General features: G+C 36.4%; 2 protein-coding genes across 2 annotated transcripts; both read right to left on the bottom strand.

Annotated features, from left to right (window-relative positions):
- Positions 1–3,386: 3,386 nt before the first annotated feature.
- LOC120864508 (olfactory receptor 2T2) lies at positions 3,387–4,406 on the bottom strand. The gene has a single exon (XM_040241578.1). The coding sequence runs from the start codon at positions 4,404–4,406 to the stop codon at positions 3,387–3,389; it is 1,020 nt and encodes a 339-aa protein (XP_040097512.1).
- A 12,114-nt stretch (positions 4,407–16,520) lies between these two features.
- Positions 16,521–17,462, bottom strand: LOC120863766 (olfactory receptor 2T27). The gene has a single exon (XM_040240333.1). The coding sequence runs from the start codon at positions 17,460–17,462 to the stop codon at positions 16,521–16,523; it is 942 nt and encodes a 313-aa protein (XP_040096267.1).
- Between the last annotated feature and the right edge of the window lie 848 nt (positions 17,463–18,310).

The following is an 18,310-nucleotide window of genomic DNA, read 5'->3' on the forward strand; positions in this document are numbered from 1 at the left end:
TGACCATTATATCTACTACTGCGGGCAGGAATTCCTCAGAAGAAATGGAGTAGCCATCATGGTCAACAAAAGAGTCTGAAATTCAGTACTTGGATGCAATCTCAAAAATGACAGAATGATCTCTGTTCGTCTCCAAGGCAAACCATTCAATATCATGGTAATCCAAGTCTATGCCCCAACCAGCAACGCTGAAGAAGCTGAAGTTGAACGGTTCTATGAAGACCTACAAGACCTTTTAGAACTAACACCCCCAAAAGATAGAGGATTGGAGTGCAAAAGTAGGAAGTCAAGAAACACCTGGAGTAACAGGCAAATTTGGACTTGGAATGCAGAATGAAGCAGGGCAAAGACTAATAGAGTTTTGCCAAGAAAATGCACTGGTCATAGCAAACACCCTCTTCCAACAACACAAGAGAAGACTCTACACATGGACATCACCAGATGGTCAACACTGAAATCAGACTGATTATATTCTTTGCAGCCAAAGATGGAGAAACTGTATATAGTCAACAAAAACAAGACTAGGAGCTGACTGTGGCTCAGATCATGAACTCCTTATTGCCAAATTCAGACTTAAATTGAAGAACATAGTGAAAACCGCTAATTAGTTATTACAGTGAATCAAAAGAATGTGTGGAGGTTGTAAAGAACTTACTAGACCCATTCCCATAATTTACATTTTAAAATAACAGGATTAGCCAGAAGGTTTTTTCCAGAAACTGTCCTCAAGCAGGATACATTATTGTTATCTAATCTTAAGGAATGTAGAGGAAAAAAAAGTGTCATTTCCTCCTCCTTGAAAATTCCAGACCCCTCTCTCCTTGAGGACCCCCAGACTTCTTATCAACCTGCTTAGGAACTGACTTTCTCAAAACAAGAACAACAACAACAACAACAAAACCCCAAAGCTCAAGTTTAGTAGAAGAAAAGAAATCATAAAGATCAGAGTAGAAACAAATGAAAAAGAGATGGAGACATTAGCAACGATCAATAAAATTAAAGGTTAGTTCTTTGAGAAGATAAATAAAATTGATAAATCACTAGTCAGACTCATCAAGAAAAAAAGGGAGAAGACTCAAATAATTTAGACTCAAATAAGTGGAACAAGAGACTGGTTCCAAAAGGAAAAGGAGTACGTCAAGGCTGTATATTGTCACCTTGCTTATTTAACTTATATGCAGAGTACATCATGAGAAACGCTGGACTGGAAGAAGCACAAGCTGGAATCAAGATTGCCAGGAGAAATACCAATAACCTCAGATATGCAGATGACACCATCCTTATGGCAGAAAGTGAAGGAGAACTAAAAAGCCTCTTGATGAACGTTAAAAAGGAGAGTGAAAAAGTTGGCTTAAAACTCAACATTCAGAAAACCAAGATCATGGCATCTGGTCCCATCATTTCATGGGAAATAGATGGAGAAACAGTGGAGACAGTGTCAGACTTTATTTTTGGGGGTTCCCAAATCACTGCAGATGGTGATTTCAGCCATGAAATTAAAAGACGCTTACTCCTTGAAAGGAAAGTTATGACCAATCTAGACAGCACATTCAAAAGCAGAGACATTATTTTGCCAACAAAGGTCTGTCTAGTCAAGGCTATGGTTTTTCCAGTGGTCATGTGTGGATATGAGAGTTGGACTGTGAAGAAAGCTGAGTGCTGAAGAATTGATGCTTTTGAACTGTGGTGTTGGAGAAGGCTCTTGAGAGTCCCTTGGCCTGCAAGGAGATCCAACCAATCCATTCTGAAGGAGATCAGTCCTGGGATTTCTTTGGAAGGAATGATGCTAAAGCTGAAGCTCCAGTACTTTGGCCACCTCATGCGAAGAGTTGACTCATTGGAAAAGACTCTGATGCTGGGAGGGATTGGGGGCAGGAGAAGGGGACGACAGGGGATGAGATGGCTGGATGGTATCCCCAACTTGATGGATGTGAGTTTGCATGAACTCGGGGAGTTGGTGATGGACAGGAAGGCCTGGCGTGCTGCAATTCATGGGGTCGCAAAGAGTCAGACACGACTGAGTGACTGAACTGAACTGAACTGAAGTCATATTCAATATAATGATTCTTTCAATCTAAGAATATAGTAATTTGTTCATCTCTATCATCTTTGATTTCTTTCATTAGTGTTTTATTAGTTTTTCTACTTGAAAAGATTCATCCATTTAAGCCATCCTTCTATCTCTTTTCTATTTGTTTATTTGTTTCAGCATAAGATCAAATTTGGGGGAATCTTCCAAGGCAAAATGAACCCTGGATTAGCATATTAATGAGAATGAGATTTACTTACATGAACATCTATGAAGGATACAGTTTTCACTTTGCATTGGCATTACAATGACATACAGTAACCTATTCTTAATCTTTGTCAATTACAAAATCACCCAAAAATGATCCCAGCACATTCTAAGCTTTTGATTGCAAAATAAGATAAACACCTGGTGAATAAAAATTTATTTGTCATATTTTAGTGCCTTACACATAAGAAGGAAGTTAAAATTAAATAGGTAAATCGATGGACAGTCCTCAGTGACTGTGGCCTTTTAAAATAAACATTCTATTGTATCAGGATCCTGTATTTATTAAACTTCTCAAATAAGCAAAAGATAATTAATAGAAAAAATAGTACCAGTCTACTAGATGAAAACTTTTACAATAGGAATATTGACCAAGGGAGCTGTTTTAACTAACAAAAGATCTTGATTTATTCATGTTTTGTTTCATAAGTCATTTTATTAGGGAATAAATGGAAGTCACTACAGGATTATAGCAATGTCTATCTTAATAATAATAGAATTCAAATCTAATCAATCAGAAATATTTAATGATTTCCAGACACATAATGAACTCTACATGAATAAAGTTATGATAACAGTTTACATTTAGAGATTAGAGAACACAGACATTTATAAAAGATAACAAAGAATACTGAACCCCAAACCCAATTGAATTATCGTTACAAAAGTTTTCTAAATAGAGGTGCCACATAGACTATAGTCATCAGAAAATATTTAATTTGTATTGAACATTTGACTTTAAATCAACAAGGACATGAAAATTATTCCTCGCATTTTCTATTCAAAAGTTTGTCAGAAATACAGACACAAAAGACACATGAAAATATATAACATAAAAATATCCATTCAGGACTTTCAAAGGGATGTTTGGACTGACTGGAATGATTTATAGTGCTACCTGAAGAAAATGCTCTCTGAGAGATGTCTGTCAGTGAATTCAGGCAAGTGAGTTGGCTGTTGCTGAGATACTGGCTGTGTTCAGCTATAGTTCTTAAGTGTTGGTGTCAAAAGCATTATTTTGCCTGGTATAATTCAGGATTGTGAAAATGATAGTGAATATTTTTCAGAACCAACAACATATTTTCTAGAATTACTGTGTGCCAGTAGCCACAGTACCAAGAAAGTTTGTACCCAGCTCCTTCTGGTATTTCTTGGATACATCTCCTGCTCTGACTTTCTGGGAGTATGTACATCTCCCCTGTATTCTCCTTAGAGCTGTAGCCACATCTTTATTTCTCAAGCTGTAGATGAGTGGGTTGAGCATTGGAGTGAGTATGGTGTAGAAGGCAGATACAACCTTGTCTTTCTCTGGTGTGTGATATGATTGGGGCAGCACATTGGTGTAGAAGGCTGCCCCATAGAAAATGATCACCACCACAATATGGGATGAACAGGTAGCAAAGGCTTTGCGCCGGCCCTCAGCAGAGTTCATCCGATGCACTGTGAGCAGGATGCGTGTGTAGGAAACAGAGATGATGGATATAGGGATGAGCAGCATCAGCACGCAGCAGGCATACATCAAGGTCTGGTAGAGCGATGTGTCAATACAGGACAGCTTCAGTACTGCTGGGATCTCACAGAAAAAGTGATTGATCTCTCGGGACCCACAGTAAGGGAAGCTCATGGTAAAGGGAGTCAGCATGAACCCATCCAAGGAGCCACCAACCCAGGAACCCACCACCATAAACAAGCAAATCCTGCGGTTCATGAGGAGAGGATATCGAAGAGGGTTGCACACAGCCACATACCTGTCATAGGCCATGAGGCCCAGCAAGAAGAATTCCCCTCCAATCAGGGTCAGGTAGAGGAAGATCTGAAGTGCACAGCCCAGAAAGGAGATGGTTTTTTCCTTGGACAAGAGGTCTTGCAACATCTTGGGGACAGTGATGCAGATGTAGACAGTGTCCATGATGGACAGCTGGCTAAGCAGGAAGTACATGGGTGTGTGGAGGTGGGAGTCTGTGTGAATGAGCAGAATCATGACTATGTTGGCTGTTACAGCCACCAGAAAGATGGAGAAGACCACTGCAAAGATACACCCAGGGAATGTGGGATGTGTGATGAGGCCCAAGAGGATGAAGTCAGTGGAATTTTGAAGAACCATCTCCATGTTTACATCACATAATAGCTCCTAGAACTGCAAAGACAGGAAGTTGTTAGGTTCATTAATAATCCAAAATTTAGGGAGGGCCTACCATGGATAGTATTTCAGAAGCAGAGTGAGATAAAGGAAAGAACATCAGTTCAGAATCATATTGAATCCCAGTTTTGGCATTAATTGTCTATGTAACATTGGACAGAAAAATTTATAAACGAACTCAGGTTCATCATTTGTGAAAAGTTATCATAGGTCAATATCTCTGTAGGCTGATATAAGATATAAATGTAATAATTTATACAGTATTGTTTTCAAATTTTTCTTTATTTTTATTTTGAACTATCTTCTGTATATATTTTATAATCTTATTTTAGAATGAAAATTTCTTCAGTTTGATAACTGTGCCTTACCCTTCATATTGCCTTGCAATCAATATGTATGGGTAGATTAAATTTAAATTGCGCTCTGCCATTTAATATTGCATTGTTAACATCATGGACATCCATTTGTGATTTCATAAACTGATAAAGAATAAACATGAAGCCAATAAATTTAGATAATTTGGCTGCTATTATAATTAAACTGCTTTGTGAATGATTGGAACATCAGGAATTAACAAGGCAGTACTACTAACTTTAATTAATGGTCAATATCTGTGGCATATGGTTAGATGTTTTTTTGCCAAGGAAGTTCATGTTTTAGGCACAGGTCATTTTAAGTACTTGGATCCATTTTTTTTCTCACAGAATAATTTAGGGTTGTAAATATCAAATGAGTACCACCTTAAATGTATTCTACAAGCAAGGCTTTGGATTCTTCATCATTGTGGTCTTTCTGATTGACACCACTGATTGGAGTGAGATTTTATGACTTAGAATGGCCTCATATCATTTCATAGTGACCTAAGCAACTTTTTAATTATTGTTCAGCCAAACATTAACAGTTTTTCTGACATTCTGAAATTATGAAAATTTTATATTGTCCTAGGAATCCATTACTACTTGCTTTGTTTTTTATTTTTAATTCCTTAACAATTATATTTCTACATTGTTATCTATCCTCTATGTTTATAAGTAAAGGCAACTCTAGATGGAAATGAGATTCCTGAATTTAGAGGAAAAAAACTCAGTTGAACTAGATGGAATGAACTCTTGTATGTTTTATTCTTGAGAGATATAAAAGTGCACTTCTTAGATATATTCAGGAACATTTTATTATTGTCATTGTTTTATAGTATACATTTCTGTAGTGTACATCTCTTCATTTTAGTGACAGAATTACTGAAGAAGTTTATTTCTATAAAATATACTAGTTACTAATACTTTATCTGGATTTTTAAATAAATATATAGTCTTTGAGGTATTAAGAATGAATTAATCTTTATGCTGAAGCAGAACTACTAGGAACAATACTGAGACTTTTTCTGAGTGTTCATTAAAGATGCAATTACACTATAGACTAGGTAAATGAGCAAAATTTCAGAGGAAGAAAGTAAAAAGCAATTTTATGTTGGCCTGTGTTGAAACTTTAACATACCTTTTCAACTGAGAAGGAGAAAAACAAATGCCTGGGTAAACCAGCATAAACCATACCTAAATATCAAATACCAGCTTTCAATAAGTTTGATAATATGTGAAAGATTTACTTGTGAAAGCCACAGCTCTGAATCATAGACACAGAAATTAAATTTAAGATATTAGAATTAAAACTGTGTTTATGGAGCTCTGCAATAACTGGTTGGGATAAAAATATTCATGCAGGCAGACAATAACTTTATCTTGATCAACAATCCTTTTTTTCACTTAAACACATTGTAGATTTTATGTGCACTGCTGACAGTATTAAATCCACTCTTAATCATCACTTTGAAAATACACTGAAAAACTGAGATAGCCAAATAATCTGAAAATTGCCTAAGGAAAAGCTGCTTTGCAATCAAAATATGGGTCAGAGAAATTTATTTCACACATATACTCAGATTAGAGTCTACAGAATATTCAAAATGGTAAATCATTCTCATTGCCTCAGAACTCTTTGATTAAGGAATGCAAATTTTTCAAACTCCAGATCCTTTCTTAGAGTAGATCCTAGAATGTTAAAATATATTAATAAAACTGAAGGAGCAGAAAGATATGTTGTAAACTAACTTTATTTCTAAAACAATCAGAGTTTCAGTGAATAAAAGAACCTCAATTTGGATCCAAGCTGCTTCTCTGTGTATATGTGAGTAAGTGTGTGTGTGTGTGTGTGTGTGTGTGTGTGTGTGTGTATAAGAGAGAGAATATTTAAGAGTAGGGAATAGATTCTGTTAGAGGAATAGCATACTAAGAGGCTTATTACAAAGGTGTATGTGTTATTTTTGTCAGTGAATCAAATATATAAAACTAATGTGACACACTATCAAAATATGGTTTTAGCATTGTACTGTGGAATATTTGACATGGCAACATCTACATTATGAACACAATGACATGTCATGATTTAATCTATTTGCATCAGTTCCCAGTATCTAATTTTAACATTAGCGTTAACACTACTGACTACTTTTTAATGTAATGTGTGATTTGATTTACACATACAAGATACTGGATTCCATTCCCCATTAGGTAACCTTTCTACCACTATCATCATTATTCCCTAGTCTCAAGTTTTCTACCATTTCCTTCTTTAATTACAATCCTTCTAAAAATTAGAAGAAAAAAAATGAAACCTTGTATCTGCATAGCTCCAGGTTCAGGCTTTTCTGTTGTTCAAGACAGAATACCCCACCTCCAGAACTGACATAATATCGTCTAGTATAGCTACATAACCACCTGGTATGGCAGAGGCTAGCGTATGGGAAGATTCAGCCAAGATTAGAAGAGCACTGTGAGTGGAGACTCTGGATCTCTGCCATGGGAAAGGATGGGTAAGTTTTGCAAGAGGCCTTGATTTTTTTCTCTGATATGCCACGTGGAGAGTAAAGGTAAGGAGATGAAAGAGGGTTCCTGTGCAAGGTGCTAGCTGGTAGAAGCGGAACGTTTCAGGACAATAAGCCTGAAATTATTCTGAGAGAAGCCACAGAAGTCTGGACACAATTCAGATCCTTGCAACATCTTGTAAAAAGAGGCCTTCAAGTGAAATCAGGGAGAAGGACTACCGAAGATAAGGAGGTCTTGGACCAATCCTTTCTGATTCACTGTATGTACAATTGACAGGGAGAAGGTCTGATTCCAGATAGTTTAGTTTTCATATCGAAGACATGCTAAGACTTTTGCTATCTCTAATAACTGACTAGTCCAGGGAGGGGCAGTCTCTCCACAGCTAGAAATGTTAAGATGTCAAAACATCATAAGATACAGAAGATTTAAATATGTACATATAGTTAATCATAAAGTGTTAGTTCTAATATCAGGTGCCAACTTACCTAAAGCATACTGTTAAGGGTATACCCTGATGCTGGGAACGATTGAAGGCGGAAGGAGAAGGGTCCGACAAGGTTTGAGATGGCTGGATGTGACCACTGACTAGATGGACATGAGTCTGAGTATGCTCCAGAAGTTGGTGATGGACAGGGAAGCCTGGCGTGCTGCAGTCCCTGGGGTCTCAAAAGAGTTGGACACTACTGAGTGACTGAACTGAACTGACTGAAAAGTGTGGTCTGTGGTCTGGAAACAATAAGTACATCTGGCTTCCTGGAATATTGCATGAAGGGTCTAAATTTAAAGCTGTCAGATGCCAGGACAGCTACTTATTTTGATTAATAGAGATATATCCTTCTGAGTAGTGGTGTTAGTTTGTGCAGAGGTAAACAGAAATCAAAGGATCAGGCACAGGAGACATCTACTCTCTACTCTGCTAGTGCCATAGGGAAGTAAAGAATTAGAGGCAAGGAAAAACTGCACAAGATCAGAAATGACAGAGGAACATAAAAAGCGGATACCTTTAACTTTAAATGTCACATGCTCATTATTGCATGATGCGATCTAAGTTTCTGACATGTAGACACAATCCTATTCAGCTTCTGTGATTCAGTCCAGTGGTCTCTGATAGGACCATGGTAAAATCTTTTAAGGGAATTTCTTTAAGAAATGCTGCTTGTCTATTAAAAAAATAGATTTTATCTTTTGAGCACTATGAGAGCATATGACCATACCTATGGAGTAAAGAAGGGAGAAGGGAGCTTAGAAAATAATAATAATAAAAAGAAATAATTCAATATATTTTAATCTCCCTCTAAGGATGCAAAAACCTCTACCCACGTCTTTTTCCATACAAAAAGGTTAACTCTTGCCTTAAAAATATTCAGAGGGGGAAAAAAAAGGAAAACATATTCAGAGGGCAATCCATACTTTTCATTAGTAATACATATCTTAGACATTAAAGTCTAAAAATTACTCATCATGAATACTAAGCTGGATCTTTCAACCATCAGCTTTTTTTAACATGCCCTTTCTCTCTTTAGTAAATTCATTCAAGCACCATAAACTAATACTAGATTCCCCTACGCTTCCTATTTCATGCTAAAGTATCCTTTTCTGAGAACTGAATGTACAAATTTATCCTTCTTAAACTTGAAGATAGTTTCTAATAGTATTAGAGTGATGCCTAAAGAAAACATTATAGTGTATGGGAAATGTTCTATTTGGTTTCCATGAAACTATTAACTCTTACCTCAGAGCAATTGAGTCCAGACCTTAGTTAGGCAACATTGAAATGGCAGCCTTTTAAAATACTTGGATATGAAGGTGGGGCTAAGATAAAAGTAAGCATTTAATTAATATTAGATTTCAGCATCTTGCAGGAGAAATCCCTAGGTTAGTAATTAATCTATATTTACTGGGCTCACCTTGTGCATAAGAGGAAGATCAGCCAAAGTCCAATCCTCTTACCAGAGAGTCTATTCTTTTCCAAAGCAAAAGTTATAATTGCTTCTTGAGATTTTTTTCATAAAACTACTTATCTAACCCTGGCATCTCTTAAGAATAAAAAAAGCATGTAATGTAGAGATGAAAGTAAAGATCATTCTAAAGTTATAACTTTTGTTGTGATCTCCCCATTTTCATTTCTAATTTTATTGATTTGATTTTTCTCCCTTTGTTTCTTGATGAGTCTGGCTAATGTTTTATCAATTTTATTTATCTTCTCAAAGAACCAGCTTTTGGCTTTATTGAATTTTGCTATGGTCTCTTTAGTTTCTTTTGCATTTATTTCTGCCCTAATTTTTAACATTTCTTTCCTTCTACTAACCCTGGGGTTCTTCACGTCATCCTTTTCTAGTTGCTTTAGGTGTACAGTTAGGTTATTTATTTGACTTTTTTCTTGTTTCTTGAGGTATGCCTGTATTGCTATGAACCTTCCCCTTGGCTTTTACAGTGTCTCACAGGTTTTGGATTGTTGTGTTTTCATTTTCATTCATTTCTATGCATATTTTGATTTCTTTCATGATTTGTTGGTTATTCAGCAGCGTGTTGTTCAGCCTCCATATGTTGGAATTTTTAATAGTTTCTCTCCTGTAATTGAGATCTAATCTTACTGCATTGTGGTCAGAAAAGATGCTTGGAATGATGTCAATTTTTTTTTTTTGAATTTACCAAGGCTAGATTTATCACATGTGGTAAAATTTTCCAGCCATTTAGAATGCTATTCAGTAACTAGCTAATGCTTCTTAAAGAATAGTTTATATCACTTATCAAAAAATATAAAAGTCCTTCAATTAGAAATAGAATTATTTGAATATCCTTTTCCTTCCAGTGTGATGTAGCTCAATACAGAGCCACCAATGGTTTACAACCAGGTATTACAACCAGTTATTGATGTCCCCTGGAGAAGGCAATGGCACCCCACTCCAGTACTCTTGCCTGGAAAATCCCATGGACGGAGGAGCCTGGTAGGCTGCAGTCCATGGGGTCGCTAAGAGTCGGGCATGACTCAGCGACTTCACTTTAACTTTTCACTTTCATGCATTGGAGAAGGAACTGGCAACCCACTCTAGTGTTCTTGCCTGGAGAATCCCAGGGACAGAGTAGCCTGGTGGGCTGCCATCTATGGAGTCACACAGAGTTGGACACGACTGAAGCAAATTAATAGCAGCAGCAGCATTGATGTCCCCGGAGAAAGAAATGGCAACCCACTCCAGTATTCTTGCCTGGAGAATCCTGTGGACAGAGGCACCTGGTGAGCTGCTGTCCATGGGGTTTTACAGAGTCGGACACGACTGAAGCGACTTAGCAGCAGCAGCAGCAGCAGCAGCAGCAGCAGCAGCAGCATTGATAGCCTCAATGCTAAATGGGTCTGATAATACCTGAGCAGGTATAGCCACCAGGAAATTGATTTGGCAGTCAACAACCACCTCAATTTACCCCAATGACTACCTTTTTTTTTTTTTTTTTTTAATGTCCATGTCAGGAAAATGGTTGAGAAGTGCTGCTATAACAAGTTGGTCTTCTATTATTATTACCAAGTTTACAAAGGAAAATAACACAGCTTCTGAACATGACAATTTGCGTTGGTAAAGTATCAGAGTCTAAATTATTTATATATGATAGATATTTTGTAACTTCTCAAGGTTTTCTTTCTTTTTTTCTTGCTCATCTTTCTCTTTTAGCTCTTTTCCTACTAATACCCTTCATCTTCTTTAGCCTTTTCCAGTAACAATCCTTAATAGACTTATATTATAAGACAGTAATTCTTTTTTTAATTTTTTAAAAATAACTTTATTTATTTTAATTGGAGGCTAATTACTTTACAATATTGTATTGGTTTTGCCAGACATCAACATGAATCCACCACAGGTATACATGTGTTCTCTTAAATTCTAGATAAATTCTAGATGTTTTGTTTAATCTCAGATAATTTTGTTTGCCCACCCCATTCCAAAGTGCTACCTGGCATTTAGAGTGAATTCTTGGACAAAATTCCAGTATTTATCACGATAAGACCTAAATTAATATATTTTTAGGAAACTCTAAAATTCTAAAGAGTTTAGTTAGTTCTCTGCTGATGTTCTTGAAAGACAGAGGCACATATCAGGTTACCTAACTGGAACTTCATACATAAAGAAAAAAGTGTGAAGACACTGAGAGATCTGGGGGGAAAAATTCCAAAGCTGCCAGAATATTTAATCTGAACAATGACTCATAAATCACGTAATTCACCCATCTTCTGGTGAGAATGATTAAATACAAAGCCTTAGAGGATATGCTAAATATCTATGAAACTAGAATAAGGATTCCTCGATTGCAACTGCAGTTCTACCATTTCCCATATGTCTTTGGGAATGGGATTCTGTTCTCAGGGTTTGTTTTTCCATCTATTAAATAAAAAGGTGTGGCACAGTCACCTCTAAGGTTACTTCAGACTCAAATTTTCTATGATGCAGAATTCAAGTAATGTTTCCTTCTTTTCCTTTTTAATTTTCATTACTTTATTATGTTTACTTCATCTGAAATAATCCCTCACTATAACAAAAATAGACAATATTATCTATTGTTTACAAATAAGACAGTGAAGAAAATCATGTTTAGAGTATTTCTATTTCTCTTGAGATTATGGAAGATGCTCTGGGATATCTCTAAATAAAGACTGGGAGTTACTAAAATATAAGTCTATACTCTAAGTAAAAACTGTTGATGCAAATATCAAAGAAGCAGTCATAAGCAGATGACAGAACTTACCCAGAGCACACATGAAGGATCAGGCATGTAAGACAGAAAGAATGCCCAATCAGGCTGAGAATGAGGTCTCTGCTTAGAGATGCAAACAACTTTCTCTAAATTTACCTTGCTCACTGTGGAACAGTAGATTCTCAATGCTGGGAAAATCCATCTATTTTATTTTACTTTTAAATTTCTTCAGATTATAACTTTATTTTTTTATTTACATTTTCATTTTATAATGGATCATAGTTGAGTAACAACATTGTGTTAGTTTCAGTGATTCAAAAAAGTGATTCAATAATATTGAATACATATACATATATCCTTCTTTGAACTCTTAGACTAAAAATTATGCTGAAATATCAGAACCAAAGAGGCCTATTGAGCACACAATTAAGAAAGTACTATTAGATTTGTCTACGTTTTCCATTATGCAAACCTTCTGGCTACAGTTAAGTACATCTAACCAAGACAAACACATCTATGTTAAGTAGTTTCTATTAAAATTCTCTTTATATTAAACCTCATCTTCTCTTTCATTTTATTGCCAGCACACTTCAGAAGCCCATTTTAAAAGTCCCTGAAATCCCTAAGCCCCTAGTTATCCTAGTAATCTAGAATAATTAAAATCCCATGATTCACTAGAGAAGAACAGCATCACTACCAAGAGCAATGAGAGCTGGAGCATAGTCAATAAAACAAAAAATTGGGAATAGAAAAGTGCAAGATCAAGGGAGAGAGAGAGAGAGGAAAAAAAAGAGGAATGTGTTTGGGAAGTAAGAATTGTTAGGAATGGAAGAGGGAGAGGTATAAATTGGGGAAGATAAATAATTTGGAGAAAAAAAGGAGAAAAAAAAGCAAAAATTGAGGAAAAGAAGATCTTACTATGTTCAAATATGCCTTGGATTTGCTAACACTACTGTAGAGGTGAGAAACTGGACTGATGTTGAAAACAAATGCATTGTAAGACATGTGACATTTATTTTATTCATTCAGTTTATATCATATGACTGACAACTGTAAGTGTTTCTAAGCTGGAAAGTGTCAGGCAAGTGTAATCTCGGTTCTGTCTCATCTCAACAAAAATTTGAAGCAATGGACATTAAAGCCCTTGGCACGTCACAGCTCTTGGCAGACCGTGTTATAGCTCTTGGGTTTTGAACAGACCATGTTATAGCTCTTAGACAGATCAGTGTTAACAGCTCCGTGTTACAGCTCAATTTTATTTAGAAAAAAGCAGGAAAATACACCCTCAAGGTGTGAGGGCATGCTGAAACAAAGATGAGAAAAGAAGAGAGGGCCCCAGCCCTTTGGCTCCTCTTTTTATATGTTTTTTCCTCCCCTGGGCCTACCCTATGTAAATTGGGCTAGCCAGGAGTGCTGTTTGTTCTACCTGAGGTCCTCACTCTGGTCCTCGGAACTTCCTTTGTTCTATTTTCATGGACTTTTCCCTTCCTTGTCTTTTAGTCCCGCCATTCTGGACTTCCTATTCTAACTACCTAACAAAAGAAAAGTAAATATTCTCTGGCCCCTTTTAATTCACTATGTGGAAAAAGAGAGGGATCAACCCCTACACAGGTGGCTATATAGTTCCCTCCCAAGAAGCGTTCTTCATATAAGGTCTTGCTTGTTTTCTTCAGCTTCTGAAGTCAGGTAGAATTTAGTGTGAAGTGAGGTTAGGATATCTATCCTCTCATGATACACTAGAGGCAATGACCATTGTTTTTGAGAGAGTTAATTTAGGTAGATTGATAAGGAGTCAGAGGCCCTCAAGGAGGAAGGGATCCAGGGCCTTCCAGGAGAAGAAAGGGGCCCAGGGCTCTCAAGGAGGAGAAAAGGACAAATGTTTTTTTTTTTTTTCCTACATTCTTTCCTCCTAGTCACCTAAAATGCTTTTTTTTTAAGCCCAGAGCTAATGGCTCAAGAGTATGTTTTCCCTTAAACTCTGCACTAAAGACTATATAACAGCAATGCATCTTACTCAAGGACGTGTTTCTCCTTTTTAACAAGAACCTTCTGACTAATCTTTTTATCTTAAGACATTTGTTTCAAGAGTGGGTCTGTTAAGATCTTTCTATTATTAGTTCTAATCTTGTTAATTTAAGGTGTCTGTTGTGGGAGTCAGTCTGGTAAGAGTATATAAGGCCTTGATAAGACTAGCAAGGGGAGCACACTCCATCCCCCTTCTAATGTCTACGTCAGAAGTTTTCTCTGTCCTTTTTCACTTTAATAAAACTGCTACACAAAAGTTCTTGAGTGATCAAGCCTGGTCCCTGAAACTGAAGCTAAATCTTTTTCTTTGGAGATCACAAATCTGACATCGTTCACTGTAAGTTATCATTTTATCACAAGTATGTGCTGTGGACAGACTAACATCAGTCCTTGAAACAGTTTCTGAATGTTTTAATAAAGGTCTTATGGTAGAGTTAGAGGACATTAATCACCTCTGTAACCTCATCTTTGCAAGAGGAAATGCTATATTAAGTACAATATCAAGAGACAAGACCACTTCTGGTATAGAAATGGGTGAAGAAAGCAGGTTTCACTGCCTCCTCTCTGTAGTGTTGTGTCAGTTATAATAATACCTCATGGCATATAGCACCTTCCAAAGCTAAAGTTGCTTTGCACTAGTTATATCGTGTTCTTTTAAAATTATTCCTCTGAGGTAAGAATTAAGTTAGAATGTTCTAATTTAATACCTTGAAAAAGAGGGTTTCAAGAAATTAATTTGTTCAACCGGACATAGAGAGGTTGAAAAAATTAATTTCAAGTCTGTAATTAAAGTTTAATAAGTGTTATAATACCAAGGCATCTTTTTAAATGTGAGCTCAATTTTTCCAATCTATTTCTTTTCTGTCCAGAAGCTATTTGTAAAGCATATTCACTATTCCTATATCATAAAAAGCCAAAATTTCCGATCTTGGCAGGAATCCTTCTCTCCATGACACAAGTGTTAGAAAATAAATTCCAAGGACTAGGTTGAAGGTTTCTAGGAAATTTGGACAAAATGGTGGAGTCTTTAAATTTGACTCCAACTTCTGGTTATAATATAGGTGTTATTGAGAGAAAATAGGACAAATTTTTACATTTAGGAATACTAAACAATATTATTTTTCACACACATAGAAATGCAATGTAGAAAAGTGAGATGCATTAGAAAGTTCTCTAATATGTTCCTCCTTTTTCTCCAAGATGTAGAAGCATTGGATTTTCTGAAACATATGTCAATTCCCAGCTGACTTATACATCTTCAGACCATTCTGATATTAAATGAGCTTACACATAATTACATTCTCATTTTTGTAATGCAAAATGTTTTCCTTTTAGAAAATTAAGTCTAAGATAAGCAAACTTGAAGATATAAAGGTAGAAAGACAGAAAGACTGAAGACTCAAAATAAAGGAGTTTGGTCAAGTAGGGAAAAGCGTAGAAAAGAAAATAGATGATGAAAAATAAATTTCTCTATTTCAGAAGACTATTGGTTAACCACAATTATTCAAGCAATTAAATTATTAAATAAAATAATTATAACTAAATTAAAATATTATAAAATAAAAAATAAGGAGTGGCATATATTAATTTTTAAAAGAATAAATCAACATTTAACTCTCAAAGGAGTTCCATTCTTTTGCATGAAAATCTTTCAAAATGAATATGTTAGGTCATCAGGCAATTTAAATACCGTGAAAAAGATATGATTTCAAACTACCCTGGATGTTGCTATTAAATTATATCATTAGGAAGGATAGAAAATGTAGAAGCCATCCACGTTTACCTGTCTCAAAAGCACATTGGTCCATTATTCTGAGATTATTTTAGCAAAACTTCATGAGAAAAAAAGTAAAGGTATTGGTCTCTTCAGAAATTGATGTTTACTATTGTGTCTACTAGCCATGTTATTAGAATTCAGTTGAAAAATTAATTACATAAAGTCAAACCAATTTTTAAAATAATGATACTGCCAATACTGGCTTGATTGAATTAAATGTTTTGGAAGGCTAAAATCATCATTTGTAAAAAATTCAGTTAGTTATTAAAATAGCATTTGAATACAATCAAAATAATATTGGACATATTGATGTCTTTTAAGTAGTCAATTTGTATGATGTCTAAAAAGAAACTGTAATGAGAAGCTAGAGGAATAGCAGAAGATTAGCATTTCTTTTGTCATGACTGACCATGGCAGGAAAAAAACATCTGTTCAGTGGGATGCAAAATTTGTCAAAAGCGTATGGGTGAAACCGTCTACTGAAACCCCTATTTTATTCCAGTTTCATTCAACACCATTTTGTAGAATCCTCTTATGTTTCCAAAGATGATGAAATCTTCAAAATGTAGGCTTTCTAAATCCCAGGATGCCTCACAGTTGCTGGCATGTGGATGACCTGCTATTTCCAGGCAAACAATGTTTAAATCCAAAGATGACAATTAAGTCCTATATCCTCTTCTTCAAATGTCTAGCAGCAAATGCAGTTTCTTTGGAAGGTGGTTACCTTCCTGAGGATGAGCACCTTCCCAGAGCTTTCTGTAGGGCCCCTGTGACGTCTTTGTTCCTGAGACTGTAAATAAGTGGGTTGAGCAAGGGAGTAAGGATAGTGTAGAAGGCAGACACAGCCTTGTCCTGCTCAGGAGTATGGTAAGAGTGAGGTAGCACATAGGTGTACATGGCAGCCCCATAAAAGAGACTGACAACTACCATATGTGAGGAGCAAGTGGCCACTGCCTTTTTTCTCCCTTCCGCCTCATTCATTCTGTAAACAGTAATGAGAATCCTTGTGTAAGAGGCTGAGATGACAGAGAAAGGAATGAGGAGCATCATAATGCAGCAGACATACATGGCTGTCTCATAGGCTGATGTATCTATACAGGAGAGCTTCAGAAGAGCAGGTACCTCACAGAAGAAGTGATTTATTTCCCGAGAAGCACAGAAAGGGAACTGCATGGTGACTGGTGTAAGTAAGAAGCCATCTATGGACCCTCCCAGCCAGGCTGCCACCACAATCAACAAGCAGACTTTGCGGTTCATGAGGACAGGATAGCGCAGAGGATTGCAGATGGCAACATAGCGGTCATAGGACATGAGTCCTAGAAGGAAGAACTCAGCTCCTGCCAAGGTCAGATAGAGAAAGTGCTGGGCAGTGCATCCTGCAAAGGAAATGGCCCTTTGGTCTACTATTTGGTCAACTAGCATCTTGGGCACAATGGTGGAAATGTACAAGATATCCATGATGGAAAGCTGGCTGAGCAGGAAGTACATGGGCGTGTGGAGGCGGGAGTCCAGGTGGATGAGAATGATCATCATTGTGTTGCTGGCTATTGAGATGACAAATACCAAGACGATAAGGGCAAAGAGAAGCCAGGGGAAATGTGTGTTGCTGAACAAGCCCAAGAGGACAAAGTCAGCATACATGGAGTAATTGCTCCACTCCATAACTCTGTGGGATACACAAATGAGAGATGGATATAATAGGTAAAGTTGGACACACAAGGTAAACGTTGGGTTGCTTAAAGCCTGATGTGGCCACACAAAAATCAAGACAAATTAATAAAATCTCTTTGTGTTATAGCCCACTATTTCCAATCCTTCCTGAGGTTGATTTCAATTATAGATTGCCTTAAGAAATTAGTTTTTACCTTTGGGACCTAGGTAGACCCACCATCATTCAAGAAGTTGAAAACTTTCAATTTCTTGGAAAACCAGCCACAGAAAGCTTATGTCACACTATACCATCATTCATTCAAGGAAGATATTCTTAATTTACTATTACTTTTTGACTCTGAGGTCACAAGAAAACAATTTTATGTCAATTGGCTCAAGAATATTTATTTATTTACTTGGGCTCAAGCACAAACTTGCATTGAGATGGATATATATAAAACAGATAAAAATGAGATTTCTGACAGTATAGTTCCTCCCATGGACACAGCATATCTACAATCACATGTGGAATAAGTCCCTGTGAAAGGAACATAAAAATTAAAGCAACAATAGCCAGAGCAAAGGGTAAAAATATAGCATCAGGATGGATAGTAGACACAGATATATGATCATACTAAAGGAAGAAACCATCACTCATCAGTGGCAGTCAACAATTGAGAAGGATCACAAAGGTGTGTTTATAGGACCCTATATAGAACAGAAAAACCCCCAAGATACTTGATTTTAAAATAACCATGGGGAATACATCAAGGAAAGCTGTAAAATTACAGCAAATGGAAAATCTCATCAAGGGCTTGCATGAAGACTTGATCCAAAAGCAGTCCAAAAACACCAGATTG

Source organism: Oryx dammah, unplaced genomic scaffold (assembly GCF_014754425.2).
Source record: "Oryx dammah isolate SB20612 unplaced genomic scaffold, SCBI_Odam_1.1 HiC_scaffold_5, whole genome shotgun sequence".
In the NCBI taxonomy this organism is placed as follows: Eukaryota; Metazoa; Chordata; class Mammalia; order Artiodactyla; family Bovidae; genus Oryx; species Oryx dammah.

What these genes read in the sequence shown, in the direction of transcription:
- LOC120863766 (XM_040240333.1), bottom strand. Translation starts at nt 17,462, where the DNA reads ATGGAGTGGAGCAATTACTCCATGTATGCTGACTTTGTCCTCTTGGGC.
- LOC120864508 (XM_040241578.1), bottom strand. Translation starts at nt 4,406, where the DNA reads ATGGAGATGGTTCTTCAAAATTCCACTGACTTCATCCTCTTGGGCCTC.